The 24,010-nt window shown below is 43.1% G+C and overlaps 1 protein-coding gene across 3 annotated transcripts in view; it reads left to right on the top strand.

Annotated features, from left to right (window-relative positions):
• ZFYVE28 (zinc finger FYVE-type containing 28) overlaps positions 1–24,010 on the top strand; it is a 169,175-nt gene that overhangs the window by 54,849 nt on the left and 90,316 nt on the right. For all 3 annotated transcript variants that reach the window (XM_084845048.1, XM_084845047.1, XM_084845049.1), the window contains 4 exons: positions 873–1,075; positions 6,676–6,765; positions 9,959–10,048; positions 20,046–20,147. In XM_084845048.1, coding sequence (XP_084701174.1) covers positions 873–1,075; positions 6,676–6,765; positions 9,959–10,048; positions 20,046–20,147 — 485 coding nt within the window. The remainder of the gene's footprint in view (positions 1–872; positions 1,076–6,675; positions 6,766–9,958; positions 10,049–20,045; positions 20,148–24,010) is intronic.

The following is a 24,010-nucleotide window of genomic DNA, read 5'->3' as shown; positions in this document are numbered from 1 at the left end:
ACTTCCCTTCTTTCCCAGGCTTCAAAGCAAAACAGTGGCCTCCACCCACCATATTTACTTCCTAAGGATGTCTCTGGGTCTACATGGAACCCAGATGCATTCAGAGAAATAAAGATGGTATGGTGGCTCAAGGCTAGTGTTCCACTTTGAAATGCTCTTGGCCACCCAAAACATTTTTAATTAAATTAAAATGTAAATGTTAAAAAATCGCAGGTATCGTTAGGGCACTTCATGGGCACAGGGGGAGGCATTCATCTTGGCACCAATTGCCTATATCAACCACATTGCCTGCCCCATGCTATGGACAGTAAAGAAGGTTCTGATCAGGTATCAGTGCTGAGTCAAGGGCAAGGACATGTTGATCCACACAGCCGTGTTGGCAAAAGCTTCTGTAAATTTCCAAGGTGGGACACATCCAGGTTAACTGTAAGCAGATGCTCAAGAACTCTTTGCCTAGGCAGAATATGTATAATTGGTGTGGGCACAGCACAACAGAGGGTCAAAAACATAACCACAGACAGTGACATCAGACAGTCTCTAGACCAGATAGAATAATATATAGCGTTTTCGAATATATCAGATGTTGTCTTTATTTCTGTTCCAGTTTATAGTGAACCAATTCTATAGAAAGTGGACAGATCTTTGTAATACACTGCTTCTATAACATTAGACTTGTCTTTACTATGTTCAGGCACCTGCTTTCCTAGTCCTGCCCATTTAAATATACTGTTTATCTGTGTAAGTCACCTTTCAAACTCTTATCATTTAAGTCTAATAATTAACTTACTTAACAGTGCCAACAACAGACAATTTTATCCTCCGATTTTAAGCTCCTTTCCAAAGCATAATGTCTCTATTTCTAATATTTCCAGTGCTTGGCTGCTGGTTCAATTATTATGAACCGTGAAATAGAAAGCATGGCAATGAGACCACTGGCCAAGGATCTGACATGTAGCCTGGAAGAAGTTAGGAACATTATCCGTGACCAAGCTCTTAGGGATTTGAACCTCTACACAGGAAAAATGAAAGAAGCATTGAAACATTTTGACATCCTGTTTGCAGAATTTGAACTAAGGTAACAAACTTGAAATATCTATCCTGAATATTACATATTGTAACACAAGAAAAAGGATTTTTTCCTTCAGATTTTTTTTAGTTTGGTGTTGTCCACCTTTTCCTATTATTCATTTCCATAAACTTCCAGTGGTCAGTTAGGTAGGTAAAGGTGCTCGATTAAAATCAAAATAGCCCAGTTGTCCTAGAACATCTAACAAGTACAAATACAGGAGATGAGATGAGAAACCTGGCCAAGATACTGAGTATAAGACAGTGGTAGTGTCTGAGCACCAAATATCAAATTACATTTTTTACCCCTAACAAAGCACAAACAATACCCATTTGACAAGAAGGCAAACTGGTAATGCTCAGAGAAACACACATAGGCAAAACACCAACTCGCCCCCCACAGACACACTCACACAGCCCCACCCCCAACAAAACACACCTACACATCCCCTCAGCGCCCCCCCAAACCCAAGCAAACTATATGCACATACACCAGACAAAATGCACATCACACCAAAATGAGCAAGCAACCCAGCTAATATCCCACCCCTCACAAAAAACTAGAGATGTCAGAGAATTTCTCCACGAATCTCAGGGAGGCCGAGTGCCAGCGCATTCAGCCCCCCGAAATCGGTGGCGAAACAGTCTGCCCCCCCCCCCCCCGGGACGGGACTTACCTTGGGCGGATCTTCCTGGTGGCGGCGGCGGTGCGGCGGCAGCGGCCGGTCTTCCAACCGGCTGCCACCACCGCCATTTCCAGGTAAAAAACAAAAAAAAAAACCCAAAAGTGATAGGCTACGTAAAGATTTACGTAGCCTATCATGGCTAGATTTTTAAAAAACACCATGATAGGCTACGTAAATGTTTACGTAGCCTATCACGGCTGATTTAAAAGAAAAAAAAACACGCGCGTACGCAAATGGCGCGCCCATGGGCGCCACCATTTGCGTTCCTTATTTTACACGTCTTAGTCTACGTAAACATTTACATAGACTAAGACGGTGAAAATAAGGGGAACGCAAACAGCATAGACGCTATGCTGTTTGCCTTCCCCTTATTGTCGCCGTCTTAGTCTACGTAAATGTTTACGTAGACCAAGACGTGCCAAAATAAGGAACGCAAATGGTGGCGCCCATGGGCGCACCATTTGCGTACGCGCATTTGTTTGTTTGTTTTCTTTTAAATCAGCCGTGATAGGCTACGTAAACATTTACGTAGCCTATCACGGCTGACTGCAGGGACGCAAACGGCGGCGGCTATGACCGCCGCCATTTGCATCCCTGCTAGCCAGTGGCCGGATGCCTGGCTGCTGGCGGAGCTGGCCGGCGGCTCCGCAGAATCCCTGCAGAGCAGAGCCGGCCGGCCAGAATTTTGGGGGGGAGGGACGGAGCGCCTCCCCCCCCACCTCAAATCAATTTCGTTAAAAGGTAAGTGACTTTCGTACATCCCTACAAAAAACAAAATACACTGCACAGACAAAAGATACCCTTTCTCTCCTCACCAGCCCAATGTACCTATTTCTTTTTTCTTGGTAGCTGGGTGCGCTTCAAAATGAAGGGCTCAGCTGCAGCTGCCTGCCAATTTTATTTTCTAAGAATGCCTCTGGAGGTTATGTGGGGCACAGAGACATTCTTGGAAATAAGGATGGTGTTACAGCCTCCAAGTTTTGCTTTAAAAATAGTTTTTAAAAAAATCTAAAACAAATTTTAAAATTGGGAGGGGCAGAGATCCTGGCAGGCACCAAGGTAGGTGCCTGCAGACATAGTGGTGCCCATGGGGACACAAATGCTAGTGCTTTAAAGCGTCTCTGTCTGATTTTAACCCATCCCATATTTGTTTATAATGAGTTGGTGTAAATATAAGTGCCCTATGCCAAAACTTCCTTAACCATTCCTCTATCAACGTAGGATTCCTTTTTATTATATTTTTCCAGAAGTCAACTATACGTTTACATGCCCACCAAATATGTTTGACTCCTGATTAATACTCATCACTTCTCCAGAAATTTGCTTGACTAGTTTCATGCATTTTATGTATTTTTGCTGGTTTAGGGCAGTATCCTATGGTGTCAAACCGCTAACGCAGATTATATTGCACAAGCGTAAGGGGCCTCTATCACAATGTCAATAGCATTAGCTTGCGCAGTGGGTTTTCTGGGGAATCCTGTCGTGCAAGCTAGCGCAATTGACATTGCGCTGGAGGTCCCTTATGCTAGTGCAACATAATTTATGTAGCGATTTGACACAATAGAATACTGCCCTTAGAATACCACTGATAGAATAGTTTATAGAAGTTTTCTTTGGAGAGAGCTTATTCATTTTGATCATAGTGAACCTCCCGAACAAGAATAGTTTAACATTAACAGCACAGTCCTACACATGCCTACTCAAAAGTAAGCCCCATTCACTTTAGTGGGACTTACTCCGAAGTGAGTGGGTATAGATTGCAGTTTAAGCCATCAGTCCAAATCTGCCTTGATTTTTTCCTAATTTTCTATCATCAAATTTATTCAGATCTTAATTATACAATAATTAAGTAAATACAATCCCCAAGTATCAAACTAGTTTATTTTTGATAGCAAAATTAGTTTATATTAAATTAAATTAAAATTCAATATTAAGTAGCTCACATCTGGTGAGAAAGGGATAACAATTCTGTTTAATATTAACTTCATAATCCACCTTCTTGCTGAATTAAACTATGATCTTTATTAACCCTTGTGAAGGAATGAAAGTGTTTAGCCATTTTGTGCTTTTGTTCTTGGTTGTAAAGTGTTTGCTTTCTGTTCTTGCTAGGCAGTTCAAAAGATCATCCCAGGAAACTGAAACTTGGGGGTGAGGGGAAAAACCTAGTTGATATGCAAACCAGAAATGAAAAACAACTATACCATCCTTCTGATTGATTGGCTCAGAGGTTGGGAGAGGGAAGAAGAGTTGGAATAGTGTATTGGCAACCAGGCAGGAGTTGTGTTGGGAGAGTTCAGAGATTTAGAAAAAAACAGGTTAGAGGTCAAAAGAAGTGAGGATGGAAAGTGTGGCAGAGGTCAGAGATTCTAGGAACAAAACAAGGTTGAAAGGAAGTGGCACCACAATAGACCAGGATGAGCTGATAGAAATGGCTCTATTACTAGGTCTTTTTGGCTAAAGTAGGGAAACAATCTAGCCTAGGTTTCGATGGATGCATTTTTCTATGTTATTTTCATATCCTAATTGCTCTTATGTTGTTGTTGTTGTTGTTCAGTCGTTCAGTCGTGTCTGACTCTTCGTGACCCCATGGACCATAGCACGCCAGGCCTTCCTGTCCTGCGCTCTCTCCCGGAGCGTGCTCAAGTTCATATTCATTGCATCCGTGATGCTATCTAGCCATCTCATCCTCTGCCGTCCCCTTCTCCTTTTGCCTTCAGTCTTTCCCAGCATCAGGGTCTTTTCCAGGGAGTTTTCTCTTCGCATTAGGTGGCCAAAATATTGGAGCTTCAGCTTCATTATCTGTCCTTCCAATGAGCACTCAGGGTTGATTTCCTTTAGGATGGACTGATTTGACCTCCTTGCAGTCCAGGGGACTCGTAAGAGTCTTCTCCAGCTCTTATAGTTCACTGCTAAAACTGCTTTTTAAAAAAATCTCTTCCCACCCCCCTGAAATACCATTTAACAAAATTAAATTGTTGCTTTTCAAAACTTTTTAGTAAAGTCTAAATTTGTTGTTGTTTTAATCTTGTCTTGATGCCTTGATTTTTATCCCATGCCTTACCACATGACCCAGTATAGTAAAGTAGCTAGGACAGTAAGGAAGTGTATAGATGATAACAAAGCCACAGAGAATATAGAGCTGTTTTAGTGGAGGCAGCTAGGAAAAATAAAGATATCCAATTGGTGGTAGCGATGAGGACTGAAGGGAGGGCATTAGTTGTTTTGTTCGCCTCCTCTCCTTCTCATGGTGCAGACCACAGCCTATGTTGTCACACCCCAGCAAGTGACTTAAACTACAATATTAAGTTTTAGATGTAATTGAAGTAGCTCAGTACAAATCAAAGTCGACAAATAAATAAATAATAATAATATAGCAGCTTGACATGAATCATCAATCTAATTCATTAGTTTCAAAGTGAAAAATTAGTCCAACCTTAACTGTACTTAGTTCACTGACTATTTCATATAACAAACTCTTCTCCTTTTCTCCTGTAGAAGAGAAAGTGGGGAAGAGAAAAGAAAGGAGGGTTCAAACTTCCAAAGTCGATAGATATATATATAGATTAGGAGTTGATGCTTATTAAACTTATTACAACTTCTCCCAAATTCATAGATTAAATTATGTTGACTGAGATGAATCAAATCTTCAACAGTAACATAGAAAGATAGTAAGTATTCCCAAATATTTTCACAAAGAAAATCTACTCTGTCCCCACAGAAAATACTGCTGCAAGAGGAGTAGTAAGTTGTTAGGTGTTAGGACAGAGATACAAGTTGAAAAGCATTGTAAACCCATTGCAGTCTGAACCTATGTCATTGTCAAATCAACAAAGTTGCCTTCACTACTTCACAACAGCACGTTCCTGATACCCTCAGATCTGCCTTGTCCCTCACCCGTGCGCATCAAAGACATTGCTAAGTGCACACTTAGTGGATGCACTTCACACATTGCCAAGGCTCTGCCTCAACAGCACCTGGCTCTTATGGGGCGGAGAGCTGCAAATCACGCCCCCCCCCCCCCCATGTGCTGCTTCTGATTAGAGTGAAGGCTCTGATCCTACCGGGAATTATGTGTTTGGGGCAGGCAGCTGACTCAACATGAGAACACTCCTGCCACACCGTCTCTGTTCTCCACTGTTAAGCTTGTTCATTTTTTTTAGGATAGATTCAACAACTTTTTTAATATGAATAAATAATAAGCTTTCACTCCTCATTACTGAAACAGATTCTTGTTGAAATACTATCCATTTTTTCATCTGTTTTTATGTAATCAATCCTGTAACTGAGTTGCATACTAATAGATTTGAAAATTTGGCAAAGTTAAACCACTCTTTTGGTTTAGCATTTGGAACACATTTGGATAGATCATGCTTTGCAATATCTGCTGAATTATTTTAACTTTTTTGCCATTCATTCAAAAATCTATCAAATATTGATACTCTTTTTTTCTATTTCTTTTCCTATTTACTTATGCTGTACGTTGTGCAGTTAGGGAATAACTGTAGGTATTTTATGTTAGCTGTGGTATGTGTGTTTAATTAATTCTGAAAAACATCATATATTTTTATTTCCTTTGAAATGAAGAGTTAACTTTTAAAATACATAATAACATTTATCTAGTGCTCCCCCCCGACAAGTGTTCAAAGCACAATGTTATTTCCATAATCCTTACAACAGCCCTGTATGGTAGGCCAATATTATTTCCATATTGTAAGGTATGTGTGCTGAGGCTAAGAAAATAAAGCCTTGCCTAGTGCCCTCATCAGTTTATGGCTGAAGTATGAGAGGAATGGGGACTTCTTGGCTCTCGCTCTCTGTTCATTATATGCTTCAGTAGGTCTATCAGCGATGACAGAGTTAAGTTCAGTAAAACTGTCAAGAGATGCCAAAGTACATCATCATTATTATTTTTTATCCTTCATAGTTATGTGTCAGCTATGGTTCCTGTAAAGTCACCAAAGGAATATTATGTACAGCAAGAGGTAATCGTGCTTTTTTGTGAAACAGTACAGAGGTAAGCACTTTTCTAAAACAATGTGCATTGTAACTTTGACCGTTCTATTTAAATTGAACTTGAGCAGATACCATGTTTTCATCAAGAGTTGCCATTTAAACTAATACGACCATTTTGTAAAATATACCTGATGGTTTGTTTGTTTGTTTGTTTACAATATTTCTATACTGCTCCATATCTAGAACAGAATTTGGAGCGGTGAACACAAGAGATAAAACAGTAAAAGGATAAAAAGATTAAAATACCAGATAAAAATTATGCTGTTTTAAAAAATAGAATACCAATAGAAACCGTGACTGGTCAATTAAGGAATGCCTCCTGGAACAGTGCTGTTTTCAGTAGCGCCAGAAACAGCACAGTGTTGGGGCCTGCCTGACCTCCAGGGGCAGGGAATTCCAAAGAAAGGGGGCTGCCACACTGAAGGCTCTTCTCCTGGTGGACACCAATCAGGCCATGCATCCATGTGGAACCACCAGGAACATGCCCTCCAGTGACCTCAGTGACCTGGCAGGTTGGTAAGGGAGAAGTCGCTCTTTCAGATATCCTGGCCCCAAGTTGTTTAGGGCTTTGTACACTAGTACTAAAACCTTAAACCTGGTCCAGTGGTGAATAGGCAGCCAGTGCAGTTCCCTCACCAAAAGAGTTCAATGCTGAAAAGGGGCAGCTCCTGATAACCACCGAGATGCTGTGTTCTGCACTAGCTCCAGCCTCCAGAGCAGCCTTAAGGGCAGCCCCACATAGAGTGCACTGCAGTAATCCAGTCTTGAGGTTACTAGCACCTGTAGCACTGTGGCCAAGCTACCCCTGTCCAGGAGAGGCCATAGTTGGCGAACCAGCCAAAGTAGGTAGAAGGTACTCCGAGCTGTTATGGCCACTTGGGCTTCCAACGACAGTGATGGATCTAGGAGTACCCCCAAACTACGGACCTGATCTTTCAGAGGGAGTGCAACCCCATCCAGAACAGGCAATGAGCCTGTCTCCTGGACTCGAGAACCACTCACCCACAGGGCTTTCATCTTGCCAGGATTCACTTTCAGTTTATTGGTCCTCATCCAGCCCATTACTGAGTTCAGGCACTGGTCCAGGACTTACACAGCCTCTCCTGATTTAGATGTCACAGGGAGATAGAGCTGTGTGTCATCAGCATATTTGATAAATGCCACTTGGCTCCAGACCCCCTAATGACCACTCCCAGCAGCTTCCCATAGATGTTAAATAACTTTGGGGACAAGATGGTACCCTGCGGAACCCCATAGCTCAGTTGCCAGACATATTGCCAGACATGTTTTGGAAAGCATATTAATCTGTGGAATAGGTAAATGAACTACCAAAGGAATGAGTTTTAATAAGGGCACAGTAATTTAAAAATCAAGACTAGGGAATCCAAATGTACACTTTTCTGAATGCGATGAACTACTGATAGAATCCTACTGCATTGTCCATTGACACTTCCTGAGAGTTGATTGTAATGATAAGAGATGCTCAACTAAGGAGCTTTGACCTTCCAGTCCTTTAGGCCCACCACAAGGGTTGTAAGTCACATAGGCTAATGGTGTTGTCTGGTTTTTCCCATGTTGGGAAAGACCTGTAGGAATCGCAGGATCATGCTAAAACCATGACGATGTGGAGCCTTGCTCTGAATATTACACAGACGTTGTGGTAAAGTTGACTTTGCAGCAAAAAAACATTTATTACACCTGTTGCCCCTGTAGAAGGATTACCTCGCTAAGGCTACAAGAGCACAGTGGGAAAGCTCAAGTTCTTCAGATACAGGTTTTCCTGTCTCATTGTGTTTATTAGCTGCACCCACAACAACCTTGCATCTTACTATCTCTAGACTTGTCCTTTAGCAATGTTGGGTTGGCAGGCGGGCTGGCAGGCGGGCTGGCACTTTATACAATTATTTTTACAGGGATTTAAATTTCTCTGAACTGTCTTGCAGTTGTGTCTTGCAATTTCTTTGAGTGCCATTTTTTGGCAGAAAGGTGGGATATAAATAAAATAAGTACGTATTGTGTTCTATGACCTGCCCTGGGATCATTTTGTGACTAAGGGTAAGATATAATTTTCGTAAAAATAAAATAATAAACTTCATACGGGGATTGGGAGCCAGGCTATGACCTGTTAGGAACTGACCCATTGTGATTGTCTGCATGCTCATCCTACCCTGATATGTAACTGGTTGTCCTATTTGACGGACACACAGATTTTTCTTCCTGGCTCCTCTGTTGTGCTACTGTTTCCTTCCCTCAGACACACACAAAGGGTTCTGCTGTTGGGTAGGGAAGGTAGACAAAGAGCAGGTTCAGGTTATTATAGGCACAGGACCTCCCTTAAGGCAACATGTAGTGTTGACTAAAAAATTGGTTCCAAAGGTACCTTCCCAATCCCTGAAGGAGTCTTTCGCTTATGGCAAGTGAGCATCTGCACTACATCTGCGCTACAGCACTATGTGAGAAAAGTGAAATCAGATCTAAAGCTGATGAATTATTCATGCAGTCTCCATTGCAGAAATGTGATAACTGCTATGGAACCTACCTGTGACAGCACTGGCTGAACTGTTAATCATTTGCAGAACAGTGCTTGCAACTATTTCATCCATGATGCTTTGGATTCAATCATAGTTTTATAGGAATAAAAAAGGATAAGGTTTGCTCTTGCTCTGGGTAAGGAAGGAGAGGCCATGCAAAAAAGATGCATTGTGTCTGTATTTGGAGAGGTAATACAGGACAAGGGGTTTGAACAAAAATTATAGGGATGTATTCACAACCAAGGCACATGTTACAATTTTCAAACATTACAACTTTCTCTCTAAATAAGTTCTAATCTGTTTGCAACACTGAATTGGAATTTGTATGTCTTGGACACTGGCAACCATCTTGTTTTCTACTTACACACTTATTTTTCATGTATGGGTTTATAGATCAACTTTCTGCCAATGGGCAATGTAAAATTCAAGGCAATGTACAATTAAAAACAGCATCATTGATTCCACATGGAACTCAGTCATGACTCTCTTTTGAGTCTGGATTTCCCTTTGAATATGGCTGGCCAACAGTGTTTGCTTCGTAAACCTTAAAATATGAACTAGCTGCCTCGGTGTCCTACACATACAGCTATAACCAAATATTATTTACGAAGAGTACAGCTGGAATCATTTTGTTTAAATGATTTAATATTCTGTTCTGCTTAGAGCTTTAAAGCTTGGATACCTTACGCAAGACATGATTGATGACTATGAACCAGCATTAATGTTTACTATTCCAAGATTAGCCATTGTATGGTAAGTATTCAGTTTAAAAATACAATTGTTTTATTTGGCTTCCCAAATCTCAAGTTACATTGTGCTGTGTTTCTGTTGATGCTCACATCTTTACTGAATTCAAGAGAACCCAAGAACTTAGACATTACCCCCAAAAAAGGTGGCTGCTGCTGCTGAGAGAACACATAGCTGCTGCTATTTCTTCCCCTTACACCCCAACAACATCTAGTAATAAAATGCATGGCATGACACGAGCCTCTCCCTGATCATGTTCTACATCGCTGGTTGCCATGGAGCAGGGTTGATGCTGTGTCATGCATTTCATTACTACACAGTATGGAAAGGGAACTAAACAAAAGGTCACACTTTGGTGGCAGTTACATGTTTTCACACATGGTAAGATGTTTGTGGGAGTGATCATCCTTTTTCAGACATTATTTTTTAGGACATATGACCAAATGGTATGGATCAGAAGAGCAATGTTCATCACTAGACATTTTGTTTTTTGTAGTCATAAAAGAAATAGCTCCAAGGAATCTAGGAGGGAAGATGTGTGCACACAAGAAAGAATTTGAGCATTAAAAATGTTTTTAAAAAGATTTGCAAAATAGAACAGTTTCTCTTTCATGGTCAGTGTGACCTCATGTTTAAACTTGGATCTACCCTAGAAAAGAGTTCATTATAGTCAATTTTATATTGACTATCATAAAGTCAATTTTATATTGACTATAGTCAATAATATAGTCAATTTTATATTGACTATAAAGAGAATTTATAGTCAATTTTAATTCCAGGAGAAGCATGTGAATAGGGAGGTGCTAACTCCCCCTTTGCCCATGGTGTATCTTCTTGTAGTCCATCCCAGCAAAGGGGCAGGGCCAAAATACCAACAATACCTGCATATTCTAGCTTAAAGCTCTCATTGCCAGTACTTAGAAGAGGCATTTCAACTTTTGGGAATGGGAAAAACTGCTCAAAAGCTGGGAAACCACCAAACAATTGGTGGTTGGGGGAAAGGGGAATTGGGGAACCCAGAGGGACAGATTTGGCCTCTAGGCCTGAGGTTTTACACTCCTGCTGTAGAGGGTTCTGCACCCTTCACCCACACATGGCTTTTTGTGTTAAGATCAACCCCTTCCGCCCCTGTCTCTACATGATGGGGTAGGTCTGGGTTTAAACATGCTGCCATTATGTTTAGTCCACGTCTCAATTTTAAGCATGGAAGCAAACAAACTTCTGCTTATTTTTTTAATACCGAACAGCCATAATTCCCAGCCAATTCATCCACCCCTCAGTATGATCAGGAAGTGCACAGAAGCAAACTCCAGGTGATATAAATAAAGAAAATAAAAAATGGGGATGAAAGATGAAGTCAGATTTGCTCAAATATTTGTCAAAAGGGGGTAAAATCATGGAACAAAGCACCTCAGAGAAGGAACCCAAACATGTTCAAAAATATCACATTTATCTCTTTTCCTGTGTGTCATCCATTCCTTTGCTGCCAGGGCTACCATTCTCTCAAACTATGTTCTTGCCATTGAACCATAACATGCACTTCAGGATACAAGGATAAGCTTTTCCATTCTTGCAGTAGCATGGAGATCAGAGGACAGAGCACAATGCATCATGATCACATCTGTGACAATTACCTTTGGAATGGTGGGTCTTTCTCTAGGCTTATGTGTTTCTTTAAACACATTGTGTTTCTTTAAACGAAGTGAAATATTTGGAAACATTTGGAATTTCATTTCTCCTATTAATGGCTAATTTCAAAGATGAGATTTCCAATGGAAGTATTAATAAGAGTGGCTTTGAACATACGTAGAGCATCTATCCCTAATGGAGGTTGGGCTTTTGAAATGATTTGGTCAATTGACCCATCTAATGGTAATTATCAAGTATTGTTTAAGCATTAAAATTATGAGACCACCAAAGAAGATAATTAACAGATTTAATATTTATTATAGTATATTTCTTAGTAGTTATTGTGAAGCAGTGACATTTAACTTAAAAATAATAATCTCCCCTTACCCCAAGGAGCTCAGAGATGCATACATGGTTCCCCCCCACCCCATTTTATCCCCCAAACAACCTTATAAGGTAGGTTAGGCTGAGTGTGTATGACACCCAATGAGCTTCTTAGCTGAGTGAGGATTTGAATCTGGGTTTTCATAGTCCAACACTCTATACACTAGACTGTGGGCTTTGCTACTGATGATTGCTTGTATTCCTGTTCAGAGACCCCTGCAGTTATACAGGTAGCCAGTGAAAGAAGCTTTGCTATGCTGCTAGGTTTGCCCTTCACTGCTTCAGGGCTAGTGGCAACCTGCCCTCACTCTTGCCGTTTCTAACTAGGGAGGGGGAGAAATTTGTTTGATTCACACTTAATGCAAACTTACCTAATTTGCACTTCCTAAACCAATACACAAACTGAAAGACAATCATCTTTCAGTATTCACACTTCTCTGAATTTTGTGATGCAGTTCTCCAATCAAATATGCATACAACAATACATAAGTTAGTGGAAAGTGTACACAAAAATGCATTCTGCACTTACACTGCTCCACACAACCAGGAACCCTGGCTTCCCACTGACAGGCACTGCTTTGTGTCTTTTCTGCCTGGGAGCAGATGTAATCGTTCCAACAGCCTGTGCGCTGTTTTGTGGAGGAAAGCCCTTGAAGTGGTGGAGCCATCAGTGGACAAGCCCCCTTGGAGCATCAGAGACCCTTTCTGCTCACCTTGGCCTTTGGTAGTTTTGGAGACTACCTTTTCCCCCACTCGAGCCCTGAATTTGGGCTGTACCGATCCACCCACACCTGGATGATAATTGAAGCTTACGTTAACAAAGAAGCTATTGAAAAAGGCTAGAGCTCAACAATCCTCTTCATAGCCAAAGAAAAAGAAACCCCAAAAGGCAATGGTCAGGCTGGCTACAGACCCAATACTGCAATTATCCATTTCAGTACCAATCATACTGTTAACCATACCGGCTCCTCTACTGATGCTTGGTTCGCCGATACTGTGTTGAGCCCACCCTAGGGAACCGGCTCCATGGTCCTGGCCACCAGCTTGGAGACTGACTCATCACTGAGGCAGGTCTCCTTGTTGCCAAGGTCATCGATCTCCTGATTAGAGAAGATCTTCAGATTCCATATTTTCAGGCTACTGCTCCTTGAGTTGGAGAGATCTACCTCTAGGTTGTATGAGTGTCCCAGATACAGATCTCAGTTGCCACTTTTGGATTGGGAGTGGCATTCAAGCTGGGACCTACTGCCTCAACACAACTGCTATTGGTACAAGCTGCACTCTGGGTATGGAGGGCAGACTCTGGACAAGTATTACTGAGATGATCCTCACTATCCAAGATGACTCTCCTCTCATCGGTACCAATGCACACCCTTGGCTATGGTTTCTTGGCCCCTGCCAGACCAGAGTTCGTTCCTGGCTCCTCCTCTGGTCCCACTGCCAAGTCCAATACACACCACAGCACCACCACACAGTCGATACCAACATTGCTTCCATGGGCAATAATGTCTGTCTCGCTGTTGTCCATGCTGCAGACACAGCAGATACAGACTGTGGTGCCGTCCAGCCAACCACACTACTCCTGAGCTTGTTCTTGGCCACCACTCTGACTACCTTGTTAGTTCAGTTGCCTAAGGTGTAGGCACAACCTGCTAATGTACAGCCCAGGCCACTTCCAGGTGTGTCCCTGCAGTCTGGGATAGATAGTTATCAATCATACTCAACTTGCTGTTCTTCCTTGGTGCTGACCACTTCATTATCGGATCTGGCAGTAGGCAATCAGGACACGGCTTCTCCATCGGAGGACAGGGGTCCATTTTGGGGGTGGGTGCTCTGTACGATGCAGTCCCTCAGGCTGGAAGTGCAGTAACTGGTTGCAAGAGTGAAAGACCCTGTGTTCGATGCAGTTCATATTGAATGTCATAGCCCTGCCTGGGGACTCCTCGTCCAGTGAGGAGCAGGCCTTACCCAACAAGGACCCAGAGGGAGAAATCCAGGAGGCACCCCGCCAAACTGATGCTGAACAGCCAGGGCCCTCTCACATTTCATCAGAGGACTTAGAGCAGGAGGAGGGTCGTCCAGTAACCCCCAGGGAGAGGCGTTGATTGGTCTCACTCAGCATCCTCCTCTCAGTCGCAGCTCTCAGCTGCAAGCAAGGTCTTCTCGGGAGGAGGGCATCTGAAGGCCCTTGATCAGTAGCTGGAGGCTAGGTGGGTTCAGGAGCATACAGGTTTGACAAGCCTTCCTCTCCTTCCTTGCTAGAAACAAAACCTGTGTCTAGCTCAGGTCTTTGGCTGCCAGATTCCTTGCCTTCTTGCTTTGGACTGAGCCCTTGCTTTATGACCCAGACTGTTGATGATAATAGAGTCAGAAAATACGCTATTCTGACTCTATTATCTTCTTGGCTTTTTGACCTTGGCACACTTTCCTTGACAACGCCCTTAACTCATCCCAGGTTTTGGCATTCCAGGCTCTATGGCAATGACCTTGTATTTTTCCTCAACCATTGTTCACTTGCTTTCAGCTGGCACTGCCCAGCTACAGGTCTTGGTGGAGCTTCTGCGCAGGATACTGAAGCATCAACTCCTGTTGCAATCCCACTTCTACTAACCTTGCTACAGACCATCCAGCAATCCTGGAAAGCTCTCCCCTATATGGTTCCAATATCGAAAAGACTGGAGAATATCTATAGGGTGCAAGAGAAAGATGCTGGCTTCCTATTTACAATCTGCCTCCTAACTCTATCATAGTAGAGGTGTCCCAAAGAAAGTCACAAAGACTTCACTGTTCCCCATGGATAATAATGGCAGATGCTTGGATCTCATAGGCTGTCAGATTTACTCCTCAGTGGCATTGGGCTTTTCAGTCTCTAATTTTCAAGCAGCAATATCACGTTATCAACTCTTCTTGCAGGAGACCTTTTGGAACACCTCACGAACAAGAGGCCAGCAAATACACACAGCTAGGCATCAGATTGACTGTGATGCCAAGATGATCATCCAATCCATGGCCTTAAGGTGACATGCTTGGCTCCATTCTACCCATCTCTCCCAAGAGGCCAGGTCCCACACTGAGGACCTTCCCTTCGATGGGGAGGGTCTGTTTAACTAAAAAATGGATGAAGACATGGACTGCATACAAAAGGCAAAAAATACTGCTTGGCATACAGGATTGGGACAACAACCCGCTTCCTACAAATAATGACGGTTTTGCCAACCATACTATCAGCAATCAGTCCCTGGCTGGTCAATCCTTTCACCAGCCATTAGCCTCAGTACTGAAGCAGCAGTATCCACCTTCCAAGTTTCACGGTCCTCGCAGGAAGCAGGACCGCAACAGTAAACGCCGTCTTTGACTATCCCCACTTCCTTCTTCCCCCTTCTGTCTGTCACCCCATCTTCAGAAATTGTCTGTTATCTTTTCTACCAGCTCGGGCACATATCATGTTAGACTCCTCAGTCCTTTCCATCCTACAGAAGCATTATAGGATTGGGTTTCATGCCCTTCCTCCTGTCAGTTCCATTAAAGTCATGGCCCCATCACTGGTGTTGCAGACAGAAGCAGAGACCCTCCTAGTGAAGGGTGCCTTAGAGCACATCCCAGTGCATCAGTTTGATTATGGTTTCTACTTCTGTTACTTTACTATTCCAAAGAAGGATGGAGGACTTCGACTGATCGTAGACCTCAGAGACATGAATGCTTTTATCACCCCCAAGTGGTTCTAGATGGTCACACTGGCATCCATTCTCCCGCTCCTATGGAAAGTAGGGGTGCACGAAACCCACTTACCTGGTCTCACAGCTTTTCGCAGTGGGGGGGGGAGGCGCTTCGCTGCTCTCCCCCCGAAGTTCAGGCTGGGGGGGGGAGGCTTCCCGCCTCGCCCGGCCGAAATTCAGGCCGGGGAGGAGGCGCCTCGCCTCGCCCGGCCGCGAAATTAAAAGTTTTAAAAAAAACAACAACACGCCCCCGTGATAGGCTACGTGACGATTAACATAGCCTATCACGGCTAGATCTGCAAAGTCAGCCGTGATAGGCTACGTAAATCATCACGTAGCCTATCACGGGTGACCTTAAAAAAAAAAAAAAAAGCACGTATGCAAATGGCGGCCCCCATAGGGAGCCGCCATTTGCGTTCCTTATTTGGTCCCAGTAGTCTACGTAGACTACAGCGACCAAATAAGGAACGGGAATGGCGGCTCCCTATGGGGGCCGCCATTATCCGTACGCGCTTTTTTTTTTTTTAAGTCACCCGTGATAGGCTATGTGACAATTTACGTAGCCTATCACGGCTGACTTTGCAAATCTAGCCGTGATAGGCTACGTTAATCGTCACGTAGCCTATCACGGGGGCGTTGTGTTTTTTTTAGTTTTATTGGAATGGCGGCGGCGGCAGCCAGTCGAAAGATCGGCTGCCGCCCCCACCCCTGACGAAGACCCGACGAACCACCGCCGGGACCCGCCACTGGGAGGGACATTCGGGAAAGGTAAGTCCCATCCCGGGGGGGGGGCGGGGGGGCGGAGAATTTCTCCCCGAAACTTGTTCAGGGGGCCGAACACGTTGGCGCTCAGCCCCCCGAAGTTTCAGGGAGAAATTCTCTGCCAACCCTAATGGAAAGGGGACTGGTTCACATCCATGGATCTGAAGGATGCATATTTCCATATTGTCATCAATTGGAAATATGAAGGCTTCCTTCAGTTCACCATCGGGCCTGATGCCTACCAATCATGAAAACAGCAGGGACGCAAATGGCGTTTGCTACGCCATTTGCATCTCTGCTCTTTGCCATGATAAGCTACGTAAATATTTACGTAGCCTATCACGGCCAAGGGCAGGGACGCAAATGGTGTCCACTACGCCGGACGCCATTTGCGTTGGCAGCCCAGCAGTGGATGGCTGTGGACGGCAGCAGATGGACCCTACTGGACTTCGCGAGGTGGCCGGGGGGAGCAATCTGTTCCGCCACGGGCTCCAGGGGGCCGGATTCTAAAGAATCCGGCCTCACCAGAGTGCATGGCGGATTTCTCTGCCATCCCTGCCTTCATGTCCAAGGGGCAGCAGTGTACCCTTACATGATGACCAGCTGCTGGTAGTGTCCACAAGGGAGAGGATCATGCAGAGTATCTCCCTGATGTGTCACCTTCTGCAGGACCTCAGTCTCTACCTGAACATAGAGAAATCCCACTTGAAACCAACATAGGGAATCCAATTCATCAGGGCAGTTTTGGATTCTACAGTGGGCTGAGCATTTCTCCCTCCAGACCGTGCATCAACATTGACATGCATGCAGGAAAGTTATCCACTCAGAAAGTTACCCATGCAGTGTGTGTCCAATAGTTATTGGGACTGCTGGCGGCTGCTACCGCTGTAGTGCCTTTTGTATCCTTGAGGATGAGGGTGCTTCAGAATTGGTTTGTCCCGCTCTTCAACCCACAGTGGGAGGCCCACCACACCCCATCTTGATGTACCCCAAGAAGTGACAAAGACATTGGTGTGGTGAATGGATGATTCCAACCTGGGCGTGGACATCCCATTTCTCCTGACTTCACCATATCAGATTCTTACCTGTCCCTGTTGGGATGGGGGGCTCATTCTGGGCCCCTGGAACTGCAAGGGGTGTGGACTATGGTTGAGTCCGCATGTCACATCAAGTTTTTCGAGTTGCTGGCAGTTGAGAAGGCTCTGAGAGCTTTCGATACCAATTGTAGAGGCCACTTGGTTCTAGTACTTTCAGACAATTCCACCACCATTCACTACCTGAACAAGCAAGAGGATATGAAATCTCTCCCGCAGGTCAACCTAACCTTCCATATCTTCAGTTGGTGCATCTCCCATTGGATTAGTCTAGTTGGTGTACACATTGCTGAGGTAGACCATAGCCAACTGGCTGTGTGGGACCTACTCCATGTCCCATGAGTGGGAACCAGACAGACGAATCATCACAGACATCTTTTGCCTTTGGGCCACTGTGGAGGTGGATGTGTTCACTTGGTCATCCAACAACACTGTTTGCCCAAACTTCTGCAGTAGGCTGCAAATAGACAAGGCATCCATGGGGGATACTTGTTTTCCAGTGGACAGGAACATTGTTTTATCTCTTCCTTCCCTTCTCGCTCACAACAACAGTGATAGCAAAGATAGAGATGGATGGGATGGACTGCTTCCATATTGCACCGTGGTGGCCAAGGCAATCTTGGTTCACCCCCCTTTATCAACTGTCCCATGAGAAGTGTTGTTGGCTTCCATCGATACCAGAGTGGATCACATGGGATCAAGGCAAGATATGGCCACTGGACCTCAACACACTATGACTGACAGCATGGAGGGTCTGTTGACCATTTCTGGTCCTTTGTTCCCTAATGCAGTAAAACGCATTCTGGATGCTGCTTGCATCTATGAGATGTTCGTATCCCCACAAGTGGGCATCCTTTTGCTCCTTTGCTATCACTTATGACTTGGACCCCATTCAGTGCCTGCTGCACCAAGTTTTGTAGTTTGTCTTGTCTCTTTACAAGAAGGGGTTAAAACTTTCTTCCCTGAGAGTGTATCTGTTGGTTATCTCTGCCTTTCATGCTCCAGTGAATGGTTTCTCTGTTTTCACACCCACTTACTAAGCAGTTTCTTTGGGGTGTATGGACTCTTGTTCCTCCTATTCTGGAGCAGATGATAAAGCAATCCATCTGTAAGCACCTTGAAAACAATGCAGTGATTACTCGAAGCCTATTCGAAATTGTGCTATCCTATAACATACCCTCCATGCACCCACACTTTGTCAGCGAAGATGCCCCACATCGTCCTGGCTCCATATTGCCTTATGAAGCATCTATCCTTACTGCTAGAAGAGGGCTCCCTCTCACTGTTTAATCCATCGTGCCAGTTACTGATAAAAGCAACAAACAGGCATGGAGGATTCCTCTAGCAAAACAGTAAAGTTCATATGCTTCATAAGGCAATACAGGACCAAGACAACATGGGTTATCTTTGCTGGTGGTCCCAGGCACTCCATCCTCCCCATCTGGATTTGGGCCTGAAAGATCAAGGAACAGTGTGGCTGCATGGAGGGTAAGTTGTAAGCAAGCACAATGTGTGGCATTACACAACATCATCACTGATCATGGGGCACATCAGTTAAGGCACCAGACTTAGCTTCTGATTTCACTTGAATTTATTATTTCTTTAAAATATTTATGTACCACCATTCATTATAAAATCTCAAGGCGGCGTACAGAATTAATTAAAATGACAATTAAAATAAAATGCAAAGATAAAAACAAAACAAAATCTATTAAGTTAGGTATTAAAATCAGCAAATGCCTGGGTAAACAGATGCATTTTCACAGGTACTGAAATACCATTAAGGATGGTGGCTGTTGCACTGCAGGGTATGATTTTAGCTTGGTGTTAATCTTGTATCCAAATATTTCACAGGTTTAACAGCCCAATTTAGGCTAAACCTGAGATAAGGTTTGTCACTTTACTTGCTCTGGAAGTTGATTTAATTCTGACTTCTCTGTATGTCTGGAGACTGTTAACTATATATCTGGAGACTGGGCTGTCTTCATCTAGTCTATATACTGTTTTTTGAATTGATCTCAGTGGGTCCTGCATCATCTGTGAACTTAATCTGTTCATTTACAACTGTTCCACATATTCTGAGGTCATATCCTTAAGAAATTTAGGCCTACATTGGCTCAGACAACTTTGAATAGAGCAGGCCATTCCACCTTGTCAAATGCTGCGTCTGCATCAAAGAGGAACTCTGCAATTCTTCATACATCTGACAAAATAGGCTGTGGTCCACAGAAACATATGCCAGAATAAATTAGCCTTAAGGTGCCACAGAACTCTTGGTTGTGTTTGCTGCAATGATCTAACATGGCTCCTCCTCTGGTATCAAATTATAGTGCCTTTGAGTTGTGTGTTGTTTCTTTGTCCCTCCTGCTGTTTAAATCAATATGAAGTGAGTTTGATTTCTTGCTTCTTGAATTGCAGTGGACTTGTTGTTTATCCAGAAGGACCTTTGAATCTTAACCACAAACAAGAAGATATGTCTGAACTTTTCAGACCCTTTCACACTTTACTAAGGAAAATAAGGCAAGTAATTTAATACTACTCAGTGTTAAGCTCATCCTCTTTCTCATGTATCGCACACTATTCACATATATTATTCTAGTAATCCTTACAACAACCCTATAAGGTAATTTACTGTTGTGTAGTTATCATCGTCATTACAGACGGGATGGAGACTGACATATAGTGGGTCTAAGGCCATTCTGTGAGTTAATGGCTGAGCAGATAATTGAACCAGGAAGTTCAAGCTCATAGCTTTGTCCATGCTACACCAGAACATTATTAAAGACTTCTGTTTCCTGAAAGTATGTCTGCTAACACTAAAAACAAGAGGACTAGAAACTACATCTGTTGAAAAATGTAAGGAATGTCTATGTTTATATACTGTGTGATCCTATGCATGTGTACTTCAAAGTAAGTCCTACTGAGTTCCATCAGCCTTACTTCAAGTTAAGTTTTGCATAAGTTTGTAGCCTTGGTCTATTGCATGTGTGAGAAAGGATCAAGGGCTCAGCCTCGGTTCTAATGAGTTTCCTGTTTCCCATCTTGCTTAGTTTAATTATAGCAATTTGTAGTTTAAGAAAAACACTTTCTTGCATACTCTTTACTTTATCTCTTTACTCTTTTATTTATTTGTCTTCATTTTGCTTGAGATGGTTGTATAGGACAGCATGTGTATTCTGCTTTTGATTATGATATTTACCAAGTGCTTGTTTTCTAAAAAACAACTGCTAGAGCTTAAGGCTACCTAGAGATCTTACTTGTTGACCTAATGTTCTTTTTACTTAATCCTAGTTCTGTAGCGGCGTGTTATGTGTAGCCGTGCAACATTTCATAGTGACAAATTCATATTTCTTTTTTGTGGCCTGTGTGTAATCCCTCATTTACTGGTTTTGCACCTGTGTAAAGCAACATTGCAGCCCTGTAGAACAGGGTTGGGTGGCCAGTGGGCCACCTGCAGACCTTGGCTGTGCTCTGTGCAGCCCACCATCCTGTGGGAGCCCCACCCACTTTCCTCTGCAGCCCAGCTAGGCTGCAGGGAAATAACCACTTTGGCTTCCCCCTACTTTAGTGGCCATGAAGCAGCTGGGATCTCTGCAATCCCAAAGCAGCAAAGATTGCTACTTCCCCACTGCTAATGGCAGCAGGGAAGCAGCAGTCATGATGAAGGGTGCTGGGGGGAGGCTTTAGCCTCCCCCAGCAATCCCATCCCACGTGTGTATGCACATGTGCATGTGTGGCCCCCAGCCTGGCATCAGATACAGCCCTCAGGGCTGTATGCAGTTGTGGCCTCCTGTTGCAGAGCTACGCAATTAAACATTTTGGCGGGAGGCCCACCCCAGCTCTCAGAATGCATGTTCAAATGGCCATGGCCCCTGCCTTCCCACCCAGTTCCTCCTTGACTATCGTAGAGGTTGTATCATTGGGACTTTTTTCCTCTCAGCAGTTCCACCATGGAAAATGAAGTGTTCTTCCTTTCCTCCCTTCCTTGTTTTTATATTCTCTGTTGTCAATCTTTCTCTGTTTTGCATTTTATTTAATCTCATCTCATCTAATCATCTTCATGAGCTGATAGAGCTGAGTAGTTGTTCTCCTGTTTCATTCTTCTTTCTCTAAGACTATCTCCTTATTTTGTTATTCTACTACATTAAAATCAAATCTGCTTATTGCAGTCCATGATCAGGTTGAAAAAGTAAGGCATACAAGATATATTTACAAAAACATATAGAGCAATTAAATATATATACAAAGACATATAGAACAGTGTATCATCCATGCTGAGCAAATCAAAAACAGGTTAATGGAGCTCTCAACTTAATTGCAACAGAAAAAAAGTTAGCAAATTTTCCAGTAACTATAGGAATGGTAACAGCTAAACAGTAAGACACATAAAACAGCCAGTTCTCACAATCAAACAGCCCACCATGGCTTATTTAAGCTCTGGTGGGCTGTGGCACATGCAGGTAGGCATTTTGAATATTCAAGCCACGACTATGGCTTGTTGAGTCGTCTGAACCCAGCTAGGGTGAGCTGTTGGTGTGGTTAACAAAACCACCCACAACTCTAAAACAGTTCATGAGTTTTGGGTGGCTTATTAACCATGCCACAACAACCTGCACTCACTGGGATCGGACAACATGACAAGCCACAATCACAGCTTTTGAATATTCAAAAGTCTCCTTGCATGTGCTGGCATGCGCCACAAGCTATCCATGGTGGGCTGCAGTGATCTTGCAAATTCGGTCATTGTCTCTGCCAGGAAACTTAGATAATAAAGGCACAATCAGTTCTCTCTTAATATCCCAATAGAAATTGCAATATAATCAAACATGCGTTACAGGTTCTAAATCCCCTGAACTGCAGGGACAACAAGGTTGCCATGAAGAATCCTTATTGAATCTCCTTTTTAGCATGGCAGATGGTAAATAATTCATACAGGCCAGTGTAAATGCAGCCCGAGGCTTAGAAAAATGAACAGTTTTTAGATAGTTAGCCCCTTTGCTCCCAATTGAGAGCTGAATGCCAAAAATAGAAGAACAACATTTAGCTGATAGGGATATAAAATGTTGCCATTCAATATTGTACAATCTTAATAAAAGAACTTTTTTTGACTTTTCTTTGCCCAAAGAAAAAAGTTCAAATGGAGAATACCCTTTTCCATTATTTTACAGTGTACAGCCTTCAACCAGCTATTTCTATAAAGTCTTGCCAAATCATAGAACAATAGCATGAGTCCTGTTGGTTAAAACAAAATTTAATCCATCTGGATAGAGTAAATGCTCAAGCTGTACATGGTATTGTGTTTAATCCAGTTTCCAAGCACAACGCTGCATTAGCCACACACCTAGGACCCCAAGAATTGTTCTCAGAAAAAGTGACTGGAATCTTTCAACCTCTTTATTTATGGCTGTATTCAAATGGCTACCCCATATAAGAGCTGGGTTATAATCTTAGGATTAAATACCTGTAAAGCCATATGTATTAATCAACCACTCTTTGAAAAATAGAATCTTTGGAGAGCTGCTAGGCTATTATGTGCCAAGAAGAGCACAGAAGATAATTGAAGGAGCCCTTTTAAAGTATGATGAAAATAAATATCAAGATACTTATAATAATACACTTGTTTAATTGGATTTCAATTGTAGAGACTAAGATTTTGGTTTTTGTATAATTTATAACCAAATGATTAATGTCACAAAAATGGGCAAAGGCCTTCAGCAAACAATATAGTCCCAGCCTTGATGGTGACAATAAGACAGAGTCATCAGCATATAGAAACAACAGTACCTGTGTGGAAGCTAATTTGGTTTACTACTTTAGTTTTCGCATTTTATTTTCATTGCAAGTTCTTTTGCAGTTATGGCCCTTCAGGCCCCATTCTGTAAGTGTGTGGATTGTGGAAGTAAATTATCACCAAGCAAGGAGGTCAAATCAGTCAATCCTAAAGGAAATCAACCCTGAGTGCTCATTGGAAGGACAGATACTGAAGCTGAAGCGCAGATATTTTGGCCACCTAATGCGAAGAGAAAACTCTCTGGAAAAGACCCTGATGCTGGGAAAGACTGAAGGCAAAAGGAGAAGGGGACGGCAGAGGATGAGATAGCATCACGGATGCAATGAATATGAACTTGAGCACGCTCCGGGAGAGCACAGGACAGGAAGGCCTGGCGTGCTATGGTCCATGGGGTCACGAAGAGTCGGACATGACTGAACGACTGAACAACAAAGATGGACACAGTCTCTGTCATTTTTGCTTGGGTAAGGGCCACGTTATAGAATCATGCACTCATTGCCAAATTTCTATGAAACAGGCCTGATGGAATCGTTTCTCACACCTTCGTGCGGTGCGCTGGAAATGTGCCCAGCAGGCAGTAGACTCCATAAAG

The sequence above is a fragment of the Heloderma suspectum genome, chromosome 3, assembly GCF_057233095.1.
Source record: "Heloderma suspectum isolate Gila_16-S chromosome 3, 16-S_ref, whole genome shotgun sequence".
NCBI classification, from domain to species: domain Eukaryota; kingdom Metazoa; phylum Chordata; class Lepidosauria; order Squamata; family Helodermatidae; genus Heloderma; species Heloderma suspectum.
Note: the sequence above shows the minus strand (reverse complement) of the source record. Positions and strands in the feature narration are given on the sequence as shown.